The sequence below is a fragment of the Camelus dromedarius genome, chromosome 31 (genome assembly GCF_036321535.1).
Source record: "Camelus dromedarius isolate mCamDro1 chromosome 31, mCamDro1.pat, whole genome shotgun sequence".
Taxonomy (NCBI): Eukaryota; Metazoa; Chordata; class Mammalia; order Artiodactyla; family Camelidae; genus Camelus; species Camelus dromedarius.
Genome location: NC_087466.1, coordinates 1,748,466 through 1,770,551, shown reverse-complemented (window position 1 = coordinate 1,770,551; position 22,086 = coordinate 1,748,466). Strand labels below are relative to the sequence as shown.

The following is a 22,086-nucleotide window of genomic DNA, read 5'->3' as shown; positions in this document are numbered from 1 at the left end:
TTTAAGACTTTTTAACATTAACTCTGTCCCAGAGTATGGCTGGTAGAGGCAGGTGCCCGGTGTCACCGTTCCCGGTGACTGACCCGTTGCTCCAGTTCTTTTCGCAGAATGGCCCACCCTACCCCCGTTAATAAGGAGCAGCACCACGTGTGTGAACGAAATCCCTCTGTTCATTTGGCTTTATCTCAAAGTTCTCCGTCCTCCGCTGCTCATCTGTCCACACCGATTTCGAAGTCCTCTCATTCTTGCAGCTTTAAAAAAATGTGACATACAAAACAGGACCTCATCCTCCATACTTCCAGACATAGAATTTTCCGTGGAGTCAGGTGCTTTAAAAGCCCTCCCACAGTGCCCCATGTCTTAGCTTTAGGAAATGAAACCTCCGGGTATTTCCAAGGGAGTGAGGGACAGACACGACCATATGGAAAGCAGGCCCCAACACCCCAGCCCATCCTGAGCACACCCAGCAAACCCTGCCAGGCTGTGTGTCCCCAGAGCACCGACCTCCGGGTTGCCTGCCTGCCTGTGCAGAGCCAAGAGTAGGGAATGACCCAAGGGCCTTCCTGCCACCTTGCGTGCAGGGCTCACTCCTGGCCGTGTGCTCCTCCCCCCGACAAGGGGAAAGCAGGTGGGTCATCACCTCTGTCCAAAGGCAGGGCACAGCTCCCTTCCAGCCTCCCCTGACTGCACCACGCAGGCACCCTGGAATGGGCAGCCTACAGCCTGGCCACCAAGCCTGCCCTCCTGCCCCTCCCTTCATGGTGCAGGCCTGATGGCAGGACCTGTTCTTCACAGGCCATCTGTCTGGTCTCTGCCCAAGTCCCCTCAAGCCTGTCCCGCAGAGCCAGCCCTCAGGAGGTGTGCTACCACAACCCAGGCCCCAGGAGCTGTCTGGGAGGACAGGCCCCAAGAGGCCCAGGAGTCACAAGGGAAGAGGACAATCTCGAGCTGAAGGAATTCACTCCAGGTCCACTAAGTGAAAGCAGAAAGGGCAGGCTGGGCAGAGGGGCTCTGACTGGGCGTCTGTCTGAGGGCGGCTCCAGGCTCTGTGGCCAGAGGCATCTCACCAGCTCAGACAAGAGTCCTGACATTGCCAACAACCCTGGACCCACAGGAGGGCCGGGCCTGAGTGACAGCATGGGGGCAGCAGTGCGAACAGGCTGGGCAGGACCGTCCAGATCTCACATCGGATCAGTAAAAGCCACCGCCGCCTCAGAGTCTTTCTAAGATGCACAGCTACAAGTGCTGTACTTACTGGATGTCTGAGCCTTAGAGTAACTCTCAAGTAACACCACCCGGACCCAGGGCCTTTTCCAGCAAACTACTGAATGAAATAATCCCAAAGGTATCTATTTGACTTAAAACGTTTTACCCACTTGTAACTGTTTTTCCTAAAATGAATCGTTTCAGTTGCAGTTCACATTTCCACTTATGTTTCCCTCCTACTTTCCAAAAAGGTGCTCTGCTTTGTTTCCACAATTGCAAAACCCCAATGGACTGGAAATGCTTGCCTACCTGCCCTCCGTGCAGGGGCACTGTGTCTGTCCGGTGCTGACCTCACTGGTCATTAGGAAACCTGCCCCGTGCAGGATGAGCCCTTCTCCACCCCAGCCCTCTGGCCCTGCAGCCCCACAGTTCTGGTCCACTGCTAACTCCCCACTCGACCTCCAGCCACACTGCCCCCACCGAGCCTCCCACTCCCACTCACTCTGTCCCAACCCCTTCAGCCAGACCCTGCGATGCTCCAAGCCCCCATCAGAAATCACACCTGCAACGCTGACTAGGCACTGGGGGCTAGGCCTCTGCTCCTGCTGATGGGCAAGGACTCTGCTGTCAGCAGCCACCACACCACAGCTCAGCCATGGGCTCACACACATTTAATGAGCACCGACTGTGTACCAGGACCACAAAGCTGACTGAGGGAGAGCACCTGCCCTAGGGCTCAGTCTACCCAGAGACATGGGTCATTACTGTGTCGGGGTCTGAGCAGTGACACACGCCATGCACATGTGGGCAGAGGAGCAGGACTGCTGAAAAGCAGGAGGGAGGGCAGCACAGGCCCGGGCTGCCTCCTGAAGACCTGGCATGACTAGAAGCTCCTACAGCAGGGCAAACGCCTGGGAGGAGCTGGTCGGGCAAGGAGGTGCCCACCACACCTCCCTGTGTCTAAGCCTTCTTGTGAGGCAGGGATGCCAGGAGGCCCACAGGGAAGCGCCCTCCTCTGCCAAGACACCCTACTCACACTGGATAATGAAAGGAGCTGCCTCCTCCATGCAGCCTTCCTTAATTTCCAGCCCAGAAGACAGAGATTACACGTGGTGAACACTGAGGTAGGGGTCCAGGCAGGTATCACACAAGAATCAAGCCCAAAGGGCTGGCATGGCAGACCCAGTCCAGTCCCAGCCAGCATGCAAGGAAGTCAGTTTTGGGGGGGGAAGGAGGGAGACAGTCACAAGGACAGTACAAATAGCAGGTGGGGAACTGATCGACCAGTGGGAACAGGCCAGGTGAGACAGCACTCCCCAACAAGATGTGAAGATGTAGCTGAGAGCTGGGGGAGGAGGCAGCCTCTGGGCCACTGGGGGAGTCGGGGCCTGAGGGGCAGGGCAGAGGCCAGTGTCCTCCTGTGCTGGGGGTGTGGTGCTAAGGAGCCGTGTATGCTCAGACAGGTGCACCAATGCCCAGCAACAGGGCAAGTGTACAGAGAGACACCTGGTGCTACATCTATAGTCATCTGGTAATGCCACTGTCCTGACAGGGGGCTGGGGGCTCCTTGGCTATGCAGGCCACTTCATCATGAGGGGGCACTGCTGCACCTGCACATTTAGAATCCAGGGCTGTGGGCTGGGGCACGGGAGGACATGGTGGCTCTCTTGGGGTCTCCGAGGCGTCCACTGCCCTCTGTGGGCTACCTAAGGGTGCCTCCTGGTCTCCCTCTGTCTCAGAGACCTCCTCTGTTTTCTGGAGTTCTGGACCCCTTGGGTGAGCGGGACCTGGTTTCTGGGCAGAGGGTTTAGTAGACTCTGTAAGGGCAGGGAAAAGTCTGGAGGCCACCACCCCTGGCTGGGAGGAAGCTGACCCCCCAGGACCAGGAACGGTGTTGCATGCAGAACTGGACCAGGCAGGAGGCTCCGCGGGCCTAAGGCTGTTCTCCGTGGCTAGCTGCTGCTTGGACAGAGCATCTCTGGATGTGGAGTCAGAACTAGAAACAGCAGAGGTGGCCAGAGCAGCTGGGACTGGGAGGAGAGCCCATGTTGAGTGCCAGGGCCTCAGAGAACCGAGCTAAGTACTGTCTTATCACAGGCAGCTGCGGGGCTATGGGCGGCTGGCTCGAGGCCGGAGTCAAAAGGTGGGGAAACGCAGCGTGGTACTCAGTGAAGTTGTTCAGGGCTTAAATAACTTCCTCAAGATTCTGCAAAAGAGCTCACAATTGTCAGGCAAGGGCAGGTCCCCGTTGAGGTAGGGGGCTGCCCACACCCAGGCCTGGCCCATCAGGCGCCCAAGAACCTCACAGACACGGCTGAGGTTGTCCTGGTAGTGCTCAAAGTGGAAGGACATGTAATCACCCAGCTGGGCCAAGAAGCGGTTCAGCAGCCAAGGGGAACCTTTGAAGGTGCCTCGGTCTGAGTCGGGCACCCAGTGGGAGTCCACCCAGAGGGGGCCATGGGCATCACTGGGGGCCCCCTCTCTGTAGGCTTACCGCCAGGAGCAGGGCCCACTGTGCTCATCTGCTCCATGGTTGTGCACACGCACACAAGGTCCCTACAGCAGGGCTGCTCGATCCAGAGATCCACCAATGGTGCATGTGTGACCCCAGGAGAGGCCCCATCCACCTGCCGCCAAAGGCGTGAACTGGCGTAATTGGCTGCCACCCAGATAGAATTGCGAGGACCCTGCCGACGGCGCCAGCCTTGAGGCATGCTGGGAGCAGGCACAAGCTGCCCCGCCAACTGCGAGAAGGAAGAGGAGAAAGGAAGAAGAGACGTCCAGGCAGGGTGGGAAGAAGGCACACGGGACACAATAGGACAGAGGTGGCTGGAGGGGCCGTGGCAAACCCTGGCATTCCATGCAAGCGCTGAAGGGCTGACAGCTGCGACCTCAGAAGAGCAGAGAGGAGCGATGGGACTGTCAGACGCAGGCCACCATCCAAGGCAATCTGTCCAAAAACAAGGTGAGAAGAGCAGGAACTAGGCCCAACCATGACCACTGGGCAACAGGGGGCCAACCTGGGCACCCCACCCAGAGCTCTGAGTGGGAGGAGGCTGGGAGGCCTGAGAAGGTGGCAAACACCACCTGGGATGCTATAAGAGCCAGATGTGATGTCAGTGATGTCAGTCCCAGGGAAAGGAAGAGGCCAGACCAGAAGCCCCTGGGCTTCCCCAGACAGCCTGGATGGCTGTTGGGGAATTTCAGAAGGATGACAACAGTAACCCATTCACTGAACGCTCTATTCATGCCCAACGCTGACCCTGACGAGGACGAGGCTGGTACTCTTACCACCCTGAAGCAGAGTGGTGAGTGAAATCTCTTGTCTGCAGCCACACACCAACCAGCAAGTGGCGGAGGCAGCTGACCCGGCTCTAGAGACCACACACGTCACCACGCGTTACCAGGCCAGTTATGGACTTCATTGTCCTCTGAACCATCCCCCAACCGCCCCAAACACAGCACCGCTAAGAACACTGCCGGCATCATGACCGCCCTCTACATCACAGCACCGTGACAATGTAGGTGTCACCTACCTGCCTTCTCCCAGGCTTCTGAGACTCACCTCACTACCCAGAGTGCTGCCACTCCCACCACAAATAAGCTCCCTGCATCCCCATCCCTGCCAACAGCCCAGCACCTGATCCCCCAAGTTAAATCCCACTTGCTCTGTGTACTCTCACTGCCCCAAAATCACCCCTGCAAAGGGCCTGGAGAGCAGTGATCACCACCGCTGAGTGGCCCAAAGAGGGGCAGACATAGTAAAGGAGGCTGTAGGTCGGAAGGTAAGGTTCCCTTCCAGTGCAAGGAGCCCTCCCACTGTTCAGCCTGAGGGGAGCCACCTCTCCAGTCTCTCTGCAACGAGAGGTCCACTCGTGGCCTCCACAGAGGATTCACTCACCCCTTGCGCGATCTTCCCAACAATCCCCCCCCTCAACAAATACCCCGAGGCTCCACTGGCTCCTACCTAGGGGCACCGGTCTGCACTCACCTTCGGGGCAGCTTCCTACCTGTTTACCTATCCCCACCATGGGAGATCCTCTGGGAAGGCACTGCTTGTTGGTCTTTCCACCCAGCACTTCTCAGGGTAGCCTGCAGCATTCGGAGCCACAGGAGCCCCCAGCACCTACCTCGGCCACCTAGGCTTTCTGGAACCTCAGATACACCCCCCACCCTGGGGGGTCTTCCACCTGAAAGCCCGTGTCATCCTAACACTAAAACACCTGCTAGGGCAGCAGTGGCCAAAGACACAGCACACGAGTGAATGCCGTCCACTGCCGAGCCCAGTCCAGGTCCTCACCGAGCTCTGGAAAAAGCAATGATGCGAACTACTCTCGCTCCTGCCATCCGCGAGGTGAGGTGGTGACTGACCACGCGCGCCCGCGTGCCGACGCCCTCCCTCCCAGGACGGACCCGCCCAGCTCTCGCAACTTCAGGGAGCGGGGTCCTCAGCCATCCCCCGGTGGGGGAGTGTGCTCCCGCGACCCCGACCCCGGACTCGGAACGCGGGCCCGGGGTCACTCGCCGCGGCTCGAAGCCCACTTACCTGCGGCCGCGCAAGGTCCGGCCTCGACGGCCCGGCTCCCTCGACGGCGAGCCCGAGCGCACCAACAAAGCGTACGAGACCGGCCGCCGTGAGGCGACGCCAGGCCCGGCAGGAGGCTCGAAGTGCACAGTCCCGGCGCGGACCGGGAGTCAGGAAGGGACCGAAAGGCGGAGACCCCGCCCCACTGACCCTCCGGCCGCAGTTAACAACGCCCGGAGAGAGCAGCCCGACTCTCGTCCGGCCGTGTCGCGCGGCCACGCCCCCTGCGTGCGCGCCGCCGCCCCGTACGTCCCCGCGCCGGACCCGGCTAGCCCCACGCTGGGCTACCACCGAGCCGCGCCTGCGCCGTGCGCCTTGGGGACGCGATCGCGCAGGCGCTTCCGAGCCCTGACAGCGGGGCAGTGTGGCGCGGGGGGCGATGGGAGCGCGCCGGGCCCGACGCCGCGCCGAGTGCCCCGAGAGAGGGCGGGGCCGCGCGAGCAGGCGCAGGCGCGGGGAGGGCTGTGTCCGTCCGGCGGGCGGGGCCGCGCGCGCAGGCGCACGGCGAGGGCTGGCGCTGAGGGCTGGTTAACTGAGAGCCTGTGGCGCCCACCTGGTTCACCCCAAGTCACTGCCCTGAGTTCCTTCTGAGCGTCAAGAGGGGTGCTGGGGGCCGAGGGCACCAGGGAGGGTTGGTCACTCAGGGGCTACAGCGCTCACCGGCCGGTGTGCTCGCCGAGTGCGCCTCGCTGGAGACCTGCCTGGGGCCCGGGCTGGGCACCTGCCGCCCAGGAGCGACAGGGAAGGGTGGCCCGGAGACTGTCCCCTGTGGGCCCGGCTCCCTCGCCGTGGGCGCCGCTCACCCAGCGAGGCTGCACCCCGACACTAGGAAGGCCGGTGCCGGGGGAGCTGATGCCCTCCGTGCGCGGCCCCTGCTTCCGCCCCGCGTCCTCGCGGTGCCCAGGCAGCAGGGGGAAGCAACCCCAGGACCTCGTGCCTTGGGGACCCCCAGGTCGGGGAGGGTTACCAGGACCAAGGTGGCAGAGGTCACTGGAAGTGATGTTAACACCAGCCCCCTTTCTGCCCTGGTCTAGCGACTCCTTTCATAAAACCATCCCTGAAATGTTATCTGCATTTACACCCAAACTTTCTCGCTTTGATCATCGAAACGAATCAACGATTACATTGTATCTTCTCAGGGTCTGCGGGGCTTTCAGCTGCCTAGCCAAAAATGCTAGAAGTGGCACCCAGCCAGGAAGCGCCTTCTGGAAGTGAGTGAAATTTGTATTTTTCTGTTGTGTCTTCCCTAATTGACCTGATAATTTAAACTTCCTTGCCTCAAAGGAGAGGGGGAGCTCCCGACAGTTTGGCAGCTCAGGGCAACTCAGTGTGGTCAGCAGAGAGTGGGCAGCAGGCTTGTGCTAAACCTTGATCAGACTGGGCCAGGCCATCAAAAAATGCCTTTCCAGAACTTTTTTATGACCCCCAAAAGAAATTCTGTCCCCAGAACACTTCTCCCCACCACCCCTTTCCTGAGCCCCTGGTAACCTCTGTTCTACTTTGGCTATGTTAATTTGCCTAAGCACCTTGTATAAAGGAGATTATACACTATTTGTCATTTCACTTAGAATGTTTTAAAGGTTTAATTATGGTGTGGCACCTATCAGAATTTTTATTCCTTTGTAAGGCTCAATAATATTTCTTTACATGTATATACCATATTTTGTTTATCCATAAATTATTTGGTGGACACTGAGTGCCTTCCATCTTTTGGCTCCTGTGACTAACGCTGCTGTGAGCATGGGTGTACATGTATCAGACTCCTTACTCTGACTTCTTTGGGGCATATTCCTTGAGTGGAATTGGTGGGTCATAGGGTAACACTACATTTAACTTTTTGAGGAACTGAGCCTGGTGCCCCTGGGGTTCCTTGTGCTTCAGTCTTGTAATGAACTGAATGTTTGTGTCCCTCCCCTAAATGTGTTATGTTGAAATCCTAATCCCCCACGTGATGGTATCAGGAGGTGGGGCCCTCGTGAATAGGATTAGTGCCCTTAATCAAAGAGCCCAGAGCTCCCTCACCCCTTCTACCATGTGAGGACCCAGAAGAAGTCAGCTGTCTATACACCAGGAAGTGGGCTCCCACCAGACACCAAATCTGCTGGTGCCATGACCCTGGACTTCCTGGCCTCCAGAACTGTGAGAAATAAATTTTTGTTGCTTATAAGCCACCAGCCTTGTTTCTGAGACAGGCTTTTGGAAGCCAGTGTTGCTGCTGTGGGTCCCCCGCCCCTCCCCCGCCCAATTGATGTAAGATTTACTTCAGTGAAGTGCACAGATCTTAATAGCACGGAGCTACTATTAATCAAGCTGCTATGAATATTCTTGAACAAGTGCCTTTTGTAATATAAGGTTGCATTTCTTTGGGGTAAATACCTGGGAGCAGACCTGCTGGGTCATGGGGTAGGTGCATATATTAATAGGAAGCTGCCAAGAGTTTTCCAAAGCAGTTGGAACTTTTACACTTCCTCCAGCAATGCATGAAGATGCCAGCTGCTCCACGTCCATGCTGACACTTGGTATCATTAATCATTTTAATTTTAATCATTCTGGCAGGAATCGAGTGATCGCTCATTGTGGTTTCGATTTGTCTCCTGGGTAACGAATGATGTCCGTATTTTTATGTGATTGTTAATCATCTTTTGTTAATTTGTGAGAGTTTTTGCACACATTCTGAATTTCAAAGTGTCAGATGCATGATGGAAAAAGCGTTCTCTCAGTGTGTCACTTGCCTATTCATTTTCTCCCTGGTGTCTTTTGAAGAGCAGAAGCTTTACGTTTTGATGGCTAGTGCTTTTGCACCCTAAGAAATGATGCAACTCCAGTGTCATAAAGACATTCTCCTTTGTTTACTTCTGGAAGTTCTGCCACTTTAGCTTTTACATGAAGGTCAGTGGTGCATTCTGAATTAATTTTCATGTATGGTGTGAGTTATGGGTTAAAGTTCATTGTTATCCATAGAGAAATCCCATAGTTCTAGGAGCTTTTGTTTTGAAAAAACTATCCTCTTCTCTGCCACCTCGCCTTGGCACTTTTATTAGAATCTGATGACTGTGATTGGGTGGGTGGGTCTAATTTTGGACCCTCTATTCTGGTCCCCTGATCTTTGTCCTTAGTCCCAACTCATCCTGTCTTATGTACTGCAACTTTATAGTAAGACTTAAAATTACATAGTTCAAGTCCTCTAACCTCTTTCCCTTTTTCAAAATTATTTGGGCTATTCTAATTCTGCATTTCCATCCACATTTTAGAATCAACTTGTCGATTTATAGGAAAAATCAGCTTGTCAGTTTCTAATGGGATTTTAATTGGGATTGTGTTGAATCCATAAATAAATTTGAAGATAGGGAGCATTTTAGCAGTGTCAAGTCTTCCAATTCATGCACAGATTATATCCCTTGATTTATTTAAATCTTTATCAATTTCTTTCAAGGAATCGTAATGGAGTTCAGGGTACAAATTTGCCAAATTTTGTCAAATTTACCTCTAAGCATTTTATGGTTTTTGATGCTATTGTAAAGAGTATTTACAATTTTTAATTTTCCAATTGTTTTTGCTAGTATAGAAAAATAGAATTGACATTTTATCTTGAGCTTTTGCTAAATTTACTTATTAGTGCTAGTACTCGTTTTATAGATTCCTTGGGGTTTTCTATGTACTTGACCATGTCATCTGCAAATACAGACGGCTGTGCTTTCTTCTGTCGCATCAAATGTCATTTGTATGCCTGTGTGTAACGGGTACATGTGTACCTACACACAATGCGTATAACTCTGTGATTTCCCCTCCCATTGCAGTGGCCGGGACTTTCAGGAATAAAGATTGGTAAAAGCAGGAGCAGGTGTCCTTGACCTGTTCCTCGTCTCGGAAGGACAGTGGCTGTTCTTCCGCCGTTAAAGTCCAGTGGGAGTTGTCGACAATTTTCACAGATGCCATCTATCAGGCGAGGGAGTTTCCTCTGAGTCCTATGTTGCACGAGCCTTGTTTTTTTCTTAAATAGGTGCTGAACGTGGTCAAATGTGTTTACTCCACAAAGAGGCTGTACCTCTTTGTGTTATATTTAGTAGTTGCTCTAGGAGTTTAAAACATGCATCTTTAATTTACTATAACCTACTTACAGTTAACGCTGTACTGCTCCACATTAAGCGTAAGAACCTTGTAACTGTAACATTCCATTTGCAACCATCTTTTTGCTGTTGTCATAGGTTCTCATTCATATAAACCCAAATTGTGCGTTGTTATAATTCTTGCATTTATCAGTGTCTTAAAGAAAATAAGAGAAGGAAAAATAGTGTTTTAAGTTTACCTGTTCATCCACCATCTCTTCATTTCTTCCTGGTGTAATTTCTCTTCAGCCCAAGGAACCTCCTGCTGTAGTCCCTGCAGTCCACACAGCGGGTGGCAGTTACCCCTGCTGTCACCGAAGTGTCCTCACTTCTCTCCCACCTTTGAATAATGTTTGTGCTGCACATAGATTTCCGGGACGGCTTTCTTTCCAAACATAAATTTGGTTTTGTTTCTTCCCATCTTCATTTTTTCTGCTGTGTAATCAGACATGTGTACTGTGTCCTTACTTCTCTGGCTGCTTCCAAGATTTTATCTTTATCTTTGATTTTCAAGAGTTTGACTATGCTGTGCCTTAGTGTTTGGGGCTTTGGGGGTTTATACTGTGTGGAATTGGCTGAGATTCTTGTATCTGTAAGTTGATCCAAAACTCATGACATCTTAAGTCATTGTTTCTTCAAATGTATTTTCAGCCCCTTCCTCCCTCTCAGGCACCGCTACACTAGACTTTCCAACGTGGATCTCACCCAGTGTGTTCTTTTCTCCAGTGGGTGGATTCCCTCTGGTTTCTGACGGCTTTGGGTGATCTTCAGTGTCCTCAAACAGGTATCTTCTATTTTGTGTAGAGTTGATCACTTTTGTCTGTGAAAAAGGCAGCTTTATACAAGCTGCTCAGTCACTGCCCATTCCAGCACCGCCATTTGCTTGGCAAACACCAGTCCTGCCGTGCCCGCTGCAGGGTTAGTGAAACCGCCAACCTGGCGTCCTGCTCCCCTGTGCGGCCCTGGCACATGAGAACCAGAGCTGGGGAGCCGAGGGAGGTGTGACTAGGCTCTGAGCTGCCTCCGGCAGAAAACACGGCCAGAAAGATTTCCCACCGACGTGACCAGCTGCTGTGCCTCAGTGTGTATGCGGGCACCGCACGGGGGACAGAGACGTGAAGAGGAGGCTCTTTCAGGGCAGGACAGAAACGCTGTTCAGGGTGTTCTTCCTGGAGGGGGAGGCAGCAGCGAGGGAGCAGCCTGGGTGAGGCCTGCGGGCCAGGTGTTTGCTGGGGGGAGGCAAGGTGGCAGCTGGAGAAGTGACCCCGCTCCCAGAGGGCCTCCCAGGACAGGCAGGGTCCTCATGGTGGCCCTGGAGGGTGGTGGGCGGGCCCCCTGGCGCAGCACCCTGCCCTGCGTGCCCGGGCACCTCTGCAGAGGAGCCAGGCACTGGGTGGCCTCTGAGCTGCTGAGAACGGGCCGACGTGAACAACACTCCACTTGTAGGCCATCTCCCTGCCAAAGACTTTGAAAACCAAATACCGTCCGAGCTATGGAAACCCAGCCGCTGGCGGGCTGTCAGGACATTATTATTCCAATCACCCAGCCCACTTCCAGCCACCAGGGCAGGACAATGCAGCTCTGAGGGCTCACCTGCCGTCCGGTCTCTCCCACAGGCAGGGGCCTGGCTGCACCAGCTCGCCCATGGGGCTCCTAGGCGGTCTGGGCATCAGTTTTCTCACTCGTCCAGAGAAACACATCCAGACGTTGCTGTGACCGCCTCCCACTCTGTCCCGTCTTGACCCTTGTTGCTCAGAAGCCTCTTACGTCTGCTTCGGGGGAACTCAGGGGTGTAAAATTCTTAAAAGATGCTAAGACCACGAGGGGCTGCTAGCCTTTCTCACCACATGGGGGCCACATTGCTCACTATGATGAGAAGGGGGCCTGTGGGTGCCCTGCCCACTGGCTGGTGCCCTGACTGGGTCAGGGCAGGGTGGGCAGCTGGACCCGGCAGGCTCTTGGCCCCCAGCTGCTACATTACAGGGCCACAGCGCCTCTTGTTTGTGGTCCCACTTTGTTCCCAAGCTTTGGTGTTATTTGATCGTCAGTCATAAGCCATAAAGATCCTGATTTTATTAGGAAGAAAAGACAAAACAAAACTTAACTCCGTGGAACTGCAGGGCCGGATCACCATCCCCTGAAACCCTAGAGGCTGGAGCCTCAAGACCTGAGTGGGGCCTGTTGCCACTGGGCGCCCAGGTAGAGACTGGAGAGGACCCGCCAGGCCTCCACGGTTTCCAGAGATCTTCACCCTGTGGCCCAGCTCCCTGCCCTGTCCCTGGTGGGGGCCAGCTCCAAACAGCAGGCACACGAGGGACGGCGTCCTCCTCCTGCCCACTTGGATGGCGCTGGGATGGCTGCTGGGACCCCGCTTGGGTTTCGGGATTAGGGACACCCGAGCACCATAAACCACGTCGGGCTGGGATTAGGGGAGCTCAGCTTTAAGATGCTTTGCAGGGCCCTGGGGAGGCACAGGTGCTTGGCTGGGGCCCAGGACACGCAAGGCTCCCTGAGTCCTCGGGGCGGGACCAGAAACCCGAGAGCTCCAGAAGCTGGGCTGCAGAAAAGACCGGGCCTGGGGGAGAGAGGACGGCTGGCCAGGCCTGCTCAGCAGCATGGCCCTGGCCGTGCTGCTCTACAGACGGCAGACCCAGGTCTGAAGGCCGCCCACCTGTCACCTGTGACCGAGCTCCTGCAGGTTAAGAAGCAGCATCTGTGTAACAGTCTTCTCCCTCCCAGCGTGTCAGCAGAAGCAGGCTTCAACCTCCCGTCGGGCCCAGGCTACTTGGGGGCGGGCACACAGCCTCTGTCCCTCTCATTCCCGGCACACCGTGGCGCCAGCCAGAGGGGGTGCTGCCCAGGTGCCGTCGAGGTAGCTTCCCTGTCATGCGGGTCTGGAACAGGGAGTGGTGACTCTGGCCACACCTGCTGGGCAGGGAGGTGGGCCTGGCAGCGATGCTGGAGTGCTGGGCATGGGAGCCCAGGCCGTCCCTCTTGGCATCATCCGGCCCTGCCCCTGCCCCTAGGGACCCCCAGCTGGATGTGTGCACCATCAGAGTGGCCTGTACACGTGAGCTCATGTCTCCCAGTTATCAGTCTCTTGGCAGAAGAATCTCAGAACTGTCTCGTTGTCCCCAAAGCCAGATACTTTTGGCTGGACCTGCCCCAAAGGTGCCTGTGTGCCTCCTTCCTTCCCCAGCCTCTCCCAGGGAGGCTCCTGGCAGCCCAGCCCCTCGATGATCCGGCCCTGTTGGAACTGGGACTCCTGGCCTGGGCAATGCCCCTTCTACCTGGAGAGGGCCCAGCAGACACTAGCCAGCAGTGTCAGGCACCTCCCCTGGCTGGTGTGCAGACGGGCCTGGGATGCGCAGAGCCTGTTCCAGCGGCCCCTCCTCATCCTTCCTGCTCTGTTCCAGGGGGCCAGGCCAGTGTTCATGCCCCTGCCTGGTACAGAAAGGACCTGAGGCAGCTCCCAGGGCCACTCAACATCCAGCGAGAGCGCAGCGAGCTCCGATGGGGGCAGAGGAAGAACAAAGCAAGGTCTGGGCACAAGGTGCTGCCCCGTGAGGCCTCCTGGCTCTGGGAGACCTCTCCTGCAGCCCTGGGGAGACCTGATGTGGGGGTGGGGGGAGGGCCAGGAGAGGATAGAAAGCAGTGGGAGGAGGCAGAGGCAGCGCAGGCCAGCCCAAAGGCTGCAGGGGCCGCTTTTACTGCCTGTAGTCCTGGGAGAGGGTCTTTTGTGCTGTTGACCCCCTAGGAGGGCTTGGGGCGCCATGGAAGCCCAGGAAGCAGGAGCTGGGCAAACCTCTGGGGGAGTCAGCCCGCTCCCTACACGAGGCGGCTGCCGGCTGAGCAGACGCACTGGGTGGATGGCAGGGGAACAGGGCCCAGGCACAGTGGGAACAGCCTGGGGCTCCTGCCTCAGACTGGCCAGCACAGAGGAGCCTCTCACGTGGACTCGTAAGAATGTGCGCAGCGTGAGCACTGGGCAGTGAAGCCCCACAAGGGGCCCCTGGCCAGGGTGGGCTGGGAACCCAGAGCCTGAGCAGGCCTGATGGCCCTGGGTCTCTGAACCAGCACATGGTCCGGTCCACTCAGGGTGGCCCTCTTGTGGGGCTCTGGGCCACCTGCTCTGGCAGCTCTGCATCCAGCAGTGAGCGGTGGGTGAGGGGCTCAGGCCCAACCTTCGGGAGTGTGCTGGGGCCAGGGTACTGGCCACACCTCTGAGCTGCTGCCTGGGCCAGGCGAGGTGAGCCAGACCTGAGGCCACAGGACAGATGCCCTGACCTGCAGGCACCACCTGATGCCAGTTTCTCATGGGGCAACTCTGCCTGTGAGGGCCCCTGGCTGGGCACTGTGGTCACCTCCTCAGCTGGGCCTCCAGCCACGTGAAAGCATGGCTGGCATGTATGGGGGTAGGGGTGTTCCCTGCTATGCATCCAGCAAAGCTAGGAGAGGCTGGGGGGCACCAGCAGCCTGTGGAAAGTGTGCAGGGGGACCAGGCTGAGTCTGCAGTCCAGCCCTCCAGGACTGGTCACCTTCCCTGAGTATCTGCCTTCCTAGGGGCCTCAGGACCTTTGAGGGCAGCACCTCAGGGGGCTGGAGGAAGGCGGGGTTGGTGGCTGGAGGGTTTCCCAGAAGAGGGTGAGGCAGGGGAGGGGTGGGCCTCGCCCCCAGCGGCAGCCGCCCCACTTCCTTGCGCAATCGGAGCCATGAGCGATGAGCACAGGACGTCGGGGGTAATTGTAGGTTACAAGGAACAATTTGAGGAATTAAAATCATATTTTCATTGCACCATAAAAACATGCCAAGGCGCAGGAAGGCGGCCCTGGGCCCAGGTGGAGAGCACCTGGCCTGTGGGGCTCTGGCCCCTCTCCACGCTATCTGGGAGGAGGGACTGGGCAGGGCTGGGCCCTGAGAGGGGGCCGGTGGCCATGCAATGACCCTGGAGCCAGGGAGTCCCGAGGGATATGCAAGACAGAATTCCACGCAGCCCAGTGCATGCACATGTCCTGCTCCCCATGCTGACTCACGCCTGAGACACAAGCTCACGGCCCCTCCTTAAGTGTGGGGCAGAGGGCCTAGGCAAGGGTAGTGTGGGTCTGCACACCTTGCTCCAGTGGTCCCCCTCCCCGCACGTGGAAAGGCCAGCGCGAGGCCCCACGGTGGCCCAGGTGACAGCGGTCGGTCGGCCAGACCCTTCACGGCAGGATCCTGGGGCTCCCGGTGCCTGTAAACTGGGCCAGGGCCCTGCCCACGCTGACCTGAGGGCGTGTGTGCCCGGTGCAGGGGAGGGACCCCAACCCAGGCGGCGCCCCAGGGCTGTCCCGGGCACCATGAGTGATTCGTTCCCTCCTAGGGAGACACACCGGTTGCGTGAACCTGCCAAAGGACGTCGCGGACACGGCAGGAGGAAGGCCGCTCTGGGAAAGGGGATGCAGGGCCTGGACCCGGCGCTGCACTCGCCTCAAGGAGCTGCCCTGTGCACACGGAGACTCCCAGACCCGCTGCAACGCCCACGTGGTCACGGGAAGCAGGGGGCCGTCTCAGGCCCCGCCCCGGTCAGCTGACCCCCGCGGGCCCCGCCCCCGCCTCCCTGGAGGGGAGGCCCCGCCCGGCGTGGAGCGCGCCCTCCCTCAGGGTCCCTGGCGGGGCTCCGCCAGCCGTGCGTTAAATGGGACACGGCTGATCTCGCGCCGCACTTGTCCGAGGCCCGGCCCCGCCCAGCACTTGGCGTCCTAATTGGGCGTCTGAGGGCCGCCGCACACGCTTCACGCGAGCAGCAGTGTCTGAGGCTCCCGCAGGCCCATTAAGGTGCAAAGACATTCCTTTGTTCGTTGACAAGCGGGGTCCCACCCAGGGCTCCCGGGCGGCAGACTAAGTGATGTTTTCTTAGGGAAGACACGAGATTAACCGCCGCTAAAGCCCCAGCACAATGCCGGCCCTGCCCGTCCCTGTCAGCGCTGTCTCTCCGCCTGACTGACAGGTACGGTGGTGCCGGCGGGCCTCCCTGGCCTGGCGGGCCTCGACATGGGGATCAGCGGGCTCAGCCAACAGGCTGGATGGGGGCACAGTGAGGAGGTGCCAGCCATGGGGGGCAGAGCCTCCAGGCCCTCCAGCCCCTGTCGCCAGCTACACCACTGGCAGGTGGCTCTGGAACAGAGCCGGTGTTCCCACCCCTCCCCAGCCTCCCCGCCTGCCACCAGGCATACAGAGACCCAGCAGGGGGGTGACAGGTGGGTGACCGTCGTAGGGCTACGTCAGGGACACCATAGGCAGAGCACACTTTAGAAAAACACCCTCTTTATTTGCGCTCTGGAAATGCCAGGGGGCTCGGACGAGGGCAGCCCACGGTGGGGTTTCTGCCCAGGTCGTCATGGGCTGGCATCAGCGTCTGGGGGTGCGAGGAGCAGGCCTGGGGCGACAGCCCCCGGAGCCATCCCTGCAGGGCACTCAGCAGCTGGTCCAGATGCATGAGGCAGAGGTGACGTGGCCTAGGCTCCAGCGTCCTGCCAAGGATGGGGGTCATCAGGGGGCACCCCTGTGGCCCCACACTCTCCCACCCCCACCAGCTGGCACATTGCTGTCACAAATACTCTGAGATGTTGGAATTAGGGGCTGTGTTGGTGATACCCTGAGGAGGGTTTCCTCTGGGTGCCCTTGGCCTGTCCATATCAGAGGCAGCCCTGGCTGGGGGCTCTGGGGGTCGGGTGCTTGGAGTGCCCCAGGAGAGGCCCTGGGGCTGGCCCACTACCCACTGACCCTTGGCCTCAGCCAGGCCCCTCACGCCTGCCTGCGGGCATCTTGTGGGCACTCACTGCTGTGTCCACAGTCCCCTTCAGCCCTCTGGACCTCAACCCAGGAGGGGCTGACAGCCAGGGGACACACCCTCGGGCCAGTAGTGCAAAGGCCCTGACCACATGCATCCTTCTGGCTAGGGTCAGGCAGGGACTCACTAATTTCCACCTAGAGGAGGCTCAGGACGAACATCACACCAGGGGTTTCCGGCCACCCACCCTGCCCAGCTCTGCAAAGCCTAACAGAACCAGATGTGCAGGCGGCTACATGTACAAGGCTGCGTCTCCACCTTCTGGGCAAGAAAGAAAGGTGCTGGCACAGCTCTGAGCAGGGCAGGCGGGAGGGAGGCCTGCTGACCTCAGCCTGGGGTTTGCTTTCCACACCCATGTCCCCCATGACAGGCACTGTGGGGTGAGCCTCCCACACCTCCTGCAGCAGCAGCCCAGTGGGGGGTCTGGGAGTGCTCCATGGGGGGTGGGGCCCTTGGTGGCCTCCCTTCCCAGCTGTGTGACCTGGGCACAGGGCCCACCTGCCTGAGGTCACCTGCACGGCAGGTGCAGCCTCTCCCGCACCTGGAGAGCAGTTCACAGAGGCACCCACCCCCTCACACACAGGACCTACCCCACGTGCCTACCTGGATCTGAGCCTCTGCCCAGCCTGGCTGGGGAGTAGCAGGTGTGCCGTGTGCCCTGGGCCTGAGGGATGGCTGTTTAACCTCAGCAACCCGTCACGGTAGGGTCCAGGCCCGAGCGCTTGGAGATGCGCAGCTTGACCACCTCCTCAGCGCAAGTGGGGTGGATGCCCACAGTCCGCATCACCTGCTCGTAGGAAGCCCCACACCTGCACGCCAGGGGACGGGGGTGATGATTCAGGGGCCAAGTCAGCACAGGGAGGCATGTTCAAATCCCCTATCCCAGGGATGGTGCACACAGGGGAGGGCCTCCTTGCCGACCCGCAGCCCTGGCCCCCACCCTCTCTTTTCTAGCCAGCAGCCAGGAACACCTGCCAAAACCTGTGCTGGCCGTGGCCCACCTCCCTTGGAGCAAACACCTCAAGGCTGCAGCAACCAGGCAGCCCCGCCCCTGGCCCAGCTCTCCCCTGCCCAGCCCTAGGCTCCAGCCTGGCCTCCTACTGCCCCCCGCCTACTGGGCACAGGCCCATCTCAGGCTGTACTCTAGCTGGACCTTCTGCTGGGCCCCTCCCTCTCCATCAAGGCGTGGGGATGGGTTTGAGCCCACTTCCAACCGCCCCTGCCCGGCCCCTTCTCTGCAGGCACAATGCATGTGGACCTCAAGCTGCACCACCAACTCTTCCTGGATCTAAGCGCACGAGTGTCAGGACATCTGATGGTGAATCCCCAGCACAAACAACCGGTATGTGGATTCAGACGTGGAGAGGAAGCCCCCGATGGGCAGTCCTTGTCTGAAAAGTGGGCCTCATCACTCCACTGACTTGCTCCTGCCTCCTATGTGTCCACTGTCATGACGCTGGAGAACTGTCACCACTTTACAGCGTCAAATCCTTTAACCCTTGACAACCAAAATGGGTCTTGGTGTTTTAGTTAAGTTTTCAGGTTTCAAATAAGGCCTGGCAGCTTTCTACTATTTATTTTTAACTCCTTTTCCTGCGAATTGCCAGAAGATAGACATTATCTTTCTACTGGCCAGTTTGTCTTATAATCACTACCGTTGCCCGTGGGGGAAGCTGGGGTGCCCCCAGGGTGTCTGGTCTAGACCCTCGGCCTTCATGGCCCCCATCAGCCTTCCTAGGTATGAGTCTGTTCCTCAAGCCCTCGCCTTGTCCTCAGACTGCCCACCTGCACCCCCAAGGCTGGCTCTCGGCCACACCCCCATTCCCCCACAGCACGCAGGGCACTCCAGGGGTCCACGCACCCTCCTCTGTGAGGTCAGCCCTCTCTGCCCCTCCCTCTGCCTCACCTCTAGCCTTCCTGCCTCTGACAGCCCCTGTCCAGCTGCCCAACATCTTCACTCCCAGAAACCCACTCCCACCAGAGCTTCCACTGCCCCGGGGCCCCCACCGTGCATGGCATGTGGTCATGACCAGTCCTGGAGTCACTCACCCACCAGGTGGCCCTCCCAGCACACTCGATGCCCAGGCCCTGCTTGTGACCCCTGGGCCCTCAGCCCTCAACCCTCATTCTGAGCAGAGAAGACCCACACCATGGCCCCTCAGTGCTGGCTGGGGACATGTGCTTGTTCCCTCTGGCCAGTGGCCTGGCCAGAGATGGATGTGACTGACTCTCAGGTGACTAGACCTGCCCCACTGGGGAGATGCTTTCTGAAAACACAACCAGCACATGTGAGCCAGCTCGATGCAGCAGACTTCCGGCTGTGGTGCTGCCAACATACAGGGAACGCCAGCCTGAGCACTAAGAAATGGCCGACAGTCCTCCAGACTTACTTGATCCCCAGAGCAAATCCTTGAGTAACTTCGCCCGCATTAGGGCCAAGAAAGTGCAGGCCCAGCACCAGCCGTGGGGGCTCCCGCAGGCACACCACCTGAAAGCCACATGGTCAGTAAGGGCACGTGTGGTGGTGGGGGTCCCTCAGCCCCGCACCTCCCGTGTGCCCCAGCCAGGCTGGCGGGCACTCACCTTTATGTAACACTGGGACGCATCCCGTTCTGGCACCGTGAACTCTAGTGGTTTATAATACGCGTGATACACCTGAGTGACAAGGTATCAGTTCCCGAGGTCAGTGGCTGTGGCAAGACGAGCCTGTGGGCATCTCACAGATGGGCGGGGCGAGGGCACAGCAGGGGGCCAGAGCCACCTGCTCCGCCAAGAGGTTGTGGTCTGGGGCGCGGACAAAGCTTCACTGGCCTGAGAGGTCACCCCCACCCTGTGCATGGCAGGCAGCCTGCAGACAGACCCTCTCCCATCAGCCCCGAGGCCCCCCAAAACCACGGCAGCAGAGTGGGTGCCACCTGGCCAAGCGCCACTCTCTGCCCCAATGCAGAGCCCAAGAAGCGCACACCAGGCGGACACTGCAGAGAGTAGGCAGGGTGACCGCGGGCCCAGCCGCCCATCTGGCCTCCCTCAGGCACCCTGGCGCTTGTCGGGCCCTCACTCAAGCGAGGAGGCAGCGGCCCACACCGGAGCTGCCGGACAAAGGCTTTCAGCGCCCGAGAATGGCCGACAGCGCATGTGGGGCTGCGGCTGAGTAAAATGTGAGCAGAGCCCTCACATGTGCTGCACAGCCATTGTTAATTAATGAACCTGCAGAGAATATTGTTCTAACGAAGACAGAACTGAAAAGAAAACAAACAAAGGGGATTTGGCCATTCAACATCGTGAAACATAAAACAACCATGTGGAATGCCACAGACATATGTCCCAAGGCACTTGTGACGAATCAAACAAAAACAGCAAATAAAGTGCTGTTGATGGAGGGGATGGGGTGCACGGACATGAGCAGGCCCTGGAGCTGGGGGCTCATTCCCAGAGGGCACTGGGCCACTTTGGGGGCAACGTGGGGTCCGGTTTCTCCCGGCCTGCCCGTGATGGGCAGCAGCACCCACAGCCTGGCAGGTTTCAAAGCATCCCGCATCCCGCATCCCGCCAGCTGCCCGGGGCGCCCCTGTGGCCAAAGCAGACCCCAGAGGCACCCCCATTTGATGACGACCCCTTCCTCGGGTGGGGACCCAGGTCTGGGCTGTTGGAGGCCCGCAAGGACCAGAGGCGTGGAGGTGGCACAGGGAGGCAGAGGCACCTGGGGGCAGGGCCAGGCTGGGGCAGGAGGGCAGAGGTCGGAGGGCAGGAGAAGCCTTTCCAGGTCGAGGGAGACACGGGCCGTGGTGAGGTGGGCCACACCCCAAAGGCCCCTCCATCACTCCCACCCATCACAGAGCCCTTGCTCGTTCTGGGCCCCCTGCCCCACTTTGTGAGACTGTAGGCCCCAGGAAGCAGGGACACCCACACTCACACTTGCCCGCCTGGACTGTCAGGGAGGAGCCATGGTCGGGGTGTGGGGGCCACATCAGCCTGAATCCTGGCCGCCCCGCCCCGTCAGGCCCTGACTCACCTCCACACTGTCCTCTCCATGGCGAGCCACAGCCTCCTCCTCTGACAGCCCCACACAGCCATACTCCAGAGGGGTGAAGACCGTCGTGGGGACCTGGAGGGCGGGCCCCAGGTCAGGCACAGCCCCGGGCCCCAAAGTGAAGACCCCACGTGGGGACAAGCAGAGCAGTAGCTGCAGGCCAGTCCTTAGGTGGGCGGACACCCTCACTTGTTCCTGGGCCGCACCTCACACACGCCCACGCACACTCATGCACAAGCACACTCACATGCACACGTCCGCACATGTACAGGCACACTCGGTCATACACGCACACGTCCACACGTGCACACACACGCACACACTCGGCCATAAGTGCACGCTTGCACACACACGCACCCCCAGAACGAGCTGCCCCTCCTCAGGCTGGACTTAGTGCTCTGAAGAGCAGGGCACACTCACATTGTCGTAATCCATCAGGTCTGAGGACTGGCCACAGAGCCGCCGCGCCAAGAGCCTCCCGGCCATGATAGCCGTAGGCGTCAGCTCAGGCCGCCCCTGGAAGGAAGGAGTAACTTTGTCATGACCCTAAGTGTGTCTGTGTGGTGTCCCCTCAACCCTGACTTCCCACTGGGGCGTCTCCCTTCCAGAAAACCCCAGACTTGGTCAGCTTGTTCCCATGTGCTCCCCGTCCTGCTCTGGGGAGACACCGGTGGTCACGGCCCCTTCCCTGGAAGAGGAGGTAAGCTGCTTCCAAGCCCGGCCACACCGGCCACACCTCCCACACTCGCTCGTGGGACCCCTTCCTCCTGCCAGTGACCTTGGAGAGCAGCCCCCATGACAAACGGCAAAACACCCTGCCAAGTCCAACCGGCTGCGCTAACCAGGATTCGGGCTAAGACGGCTGGGAGCACCCCGTGTGCTCGGATGCACATCACGGCCCATCACAAAGCCCACACGGACGTTCTCCTCCTGGGGGTCCCCGGCCCAGGGTGTGTCCTGCGAGGGAGCAGGGGTGGCACAGCCCCCATGTTCCCCCACGCGACGGCCTGGGACTGGCTGCCAATCACCCTGCAGCAGCAGGAAATGCAGATGCTGTCTGACATTCCAGAAATGAATGGAGATCGGCAGAGATAAAGCCGTGAAGGCAGCCCGCGCATTCCACCGGGCCTGACTAATGCGGAAACGTCCACGCACGGCACACAATGCCTCCCCGAACAATGGCCGCCCCGCCACCCACACCGGGCCCCGGGGGCCTTAGCCGTTCCAACTGCTCAGGACAACCTTTCTGAGGGAGCAGACAGCGTTTTTAACAGCAGTGCCCGGGCCGTGTGTGTCTGGCAGCGCCGTCGGAGGCACCATGGCGGACAGC

General features: G+C 58.6%; 3 protein-coding genes across 11 annotated transcripts in view; all 3 read right to left on the bottom strand.

Moving 5' to 3' along the window:
• Positions 1–5,891, bottom strand: part of GNB1L (G protein subunit beta 1 like) — a 40,601-nt gene extending 34,710 nt beyond the window's left edge. For 3 of the 4 annotated variants that reach the window (XM_011000257.3, XM_031443229.2, XM_031443232.2), the window contains exon 1: positions 5,753–5,891. The gene's annotated coding sequence lies outside the window, so the exon portion shown is untranslated. The remainder of the gene's footprint in view (positions 1–5,752) is intronic. The other variant, XM_031443230.2, reaches the window with a different exon arrangement.
• On the bottom strand, positions 258–5,731 carry RTL10 (retrotransposon Gag like 10). Its single transcript, XM_031443227.2, is given in 4 exon segments — positions 258–3,238; positions 3,240–3,414; positions 3,417–3,662; positions 3,665–5,731. Coding segments are annotated over 4 exon segments (1,185 nt in total). The 5' UTR covers positions 3,921–5,731; the 3' UTR covers positions 258–2,730.
• Positions 5,892–16,183: 10,292 nt separating the features above from the next.
• Positions 16,184–22,086, bottom strand: part of TXNRD2 (thioredoxin reductase 2) — a 32,229-nt gene continuing 26,326 nt past the window's right edge. For all 6 annotated transcript variants that reach the window (XM_064480968.1, XM_031443258.2, XM_064480970.1 and 3 more), the window contains 6 exons: positions 21,177–21,272; positions 20,739–20,831; positions 19,310–19,381; positions 19,117–19,214; positions 17,330–17,535; positions 16,184–16,406 (listed from right to left, as the gene is read on the bottom strand). In XM_064480968.1, coding sequence (XP_064337038.1) covers positions 17,412–17,535; positions 19,117–19,214; positions 19,310–19,381; positions 20,739–20,831; positions 21,177–21,272 — 483 coding nt within the window. In that variant the 3' untranslated portion in view covers positions 16,184–16,406; positions 17,330–17,411. The remainder of the gene's footprint in view (positions 16,407–17,329; positions 17,536–19,116; positions 19,215–19,309; positions 19,382–20,738; positions 20,832–21,176; positions 21,273–22,086) is intronic.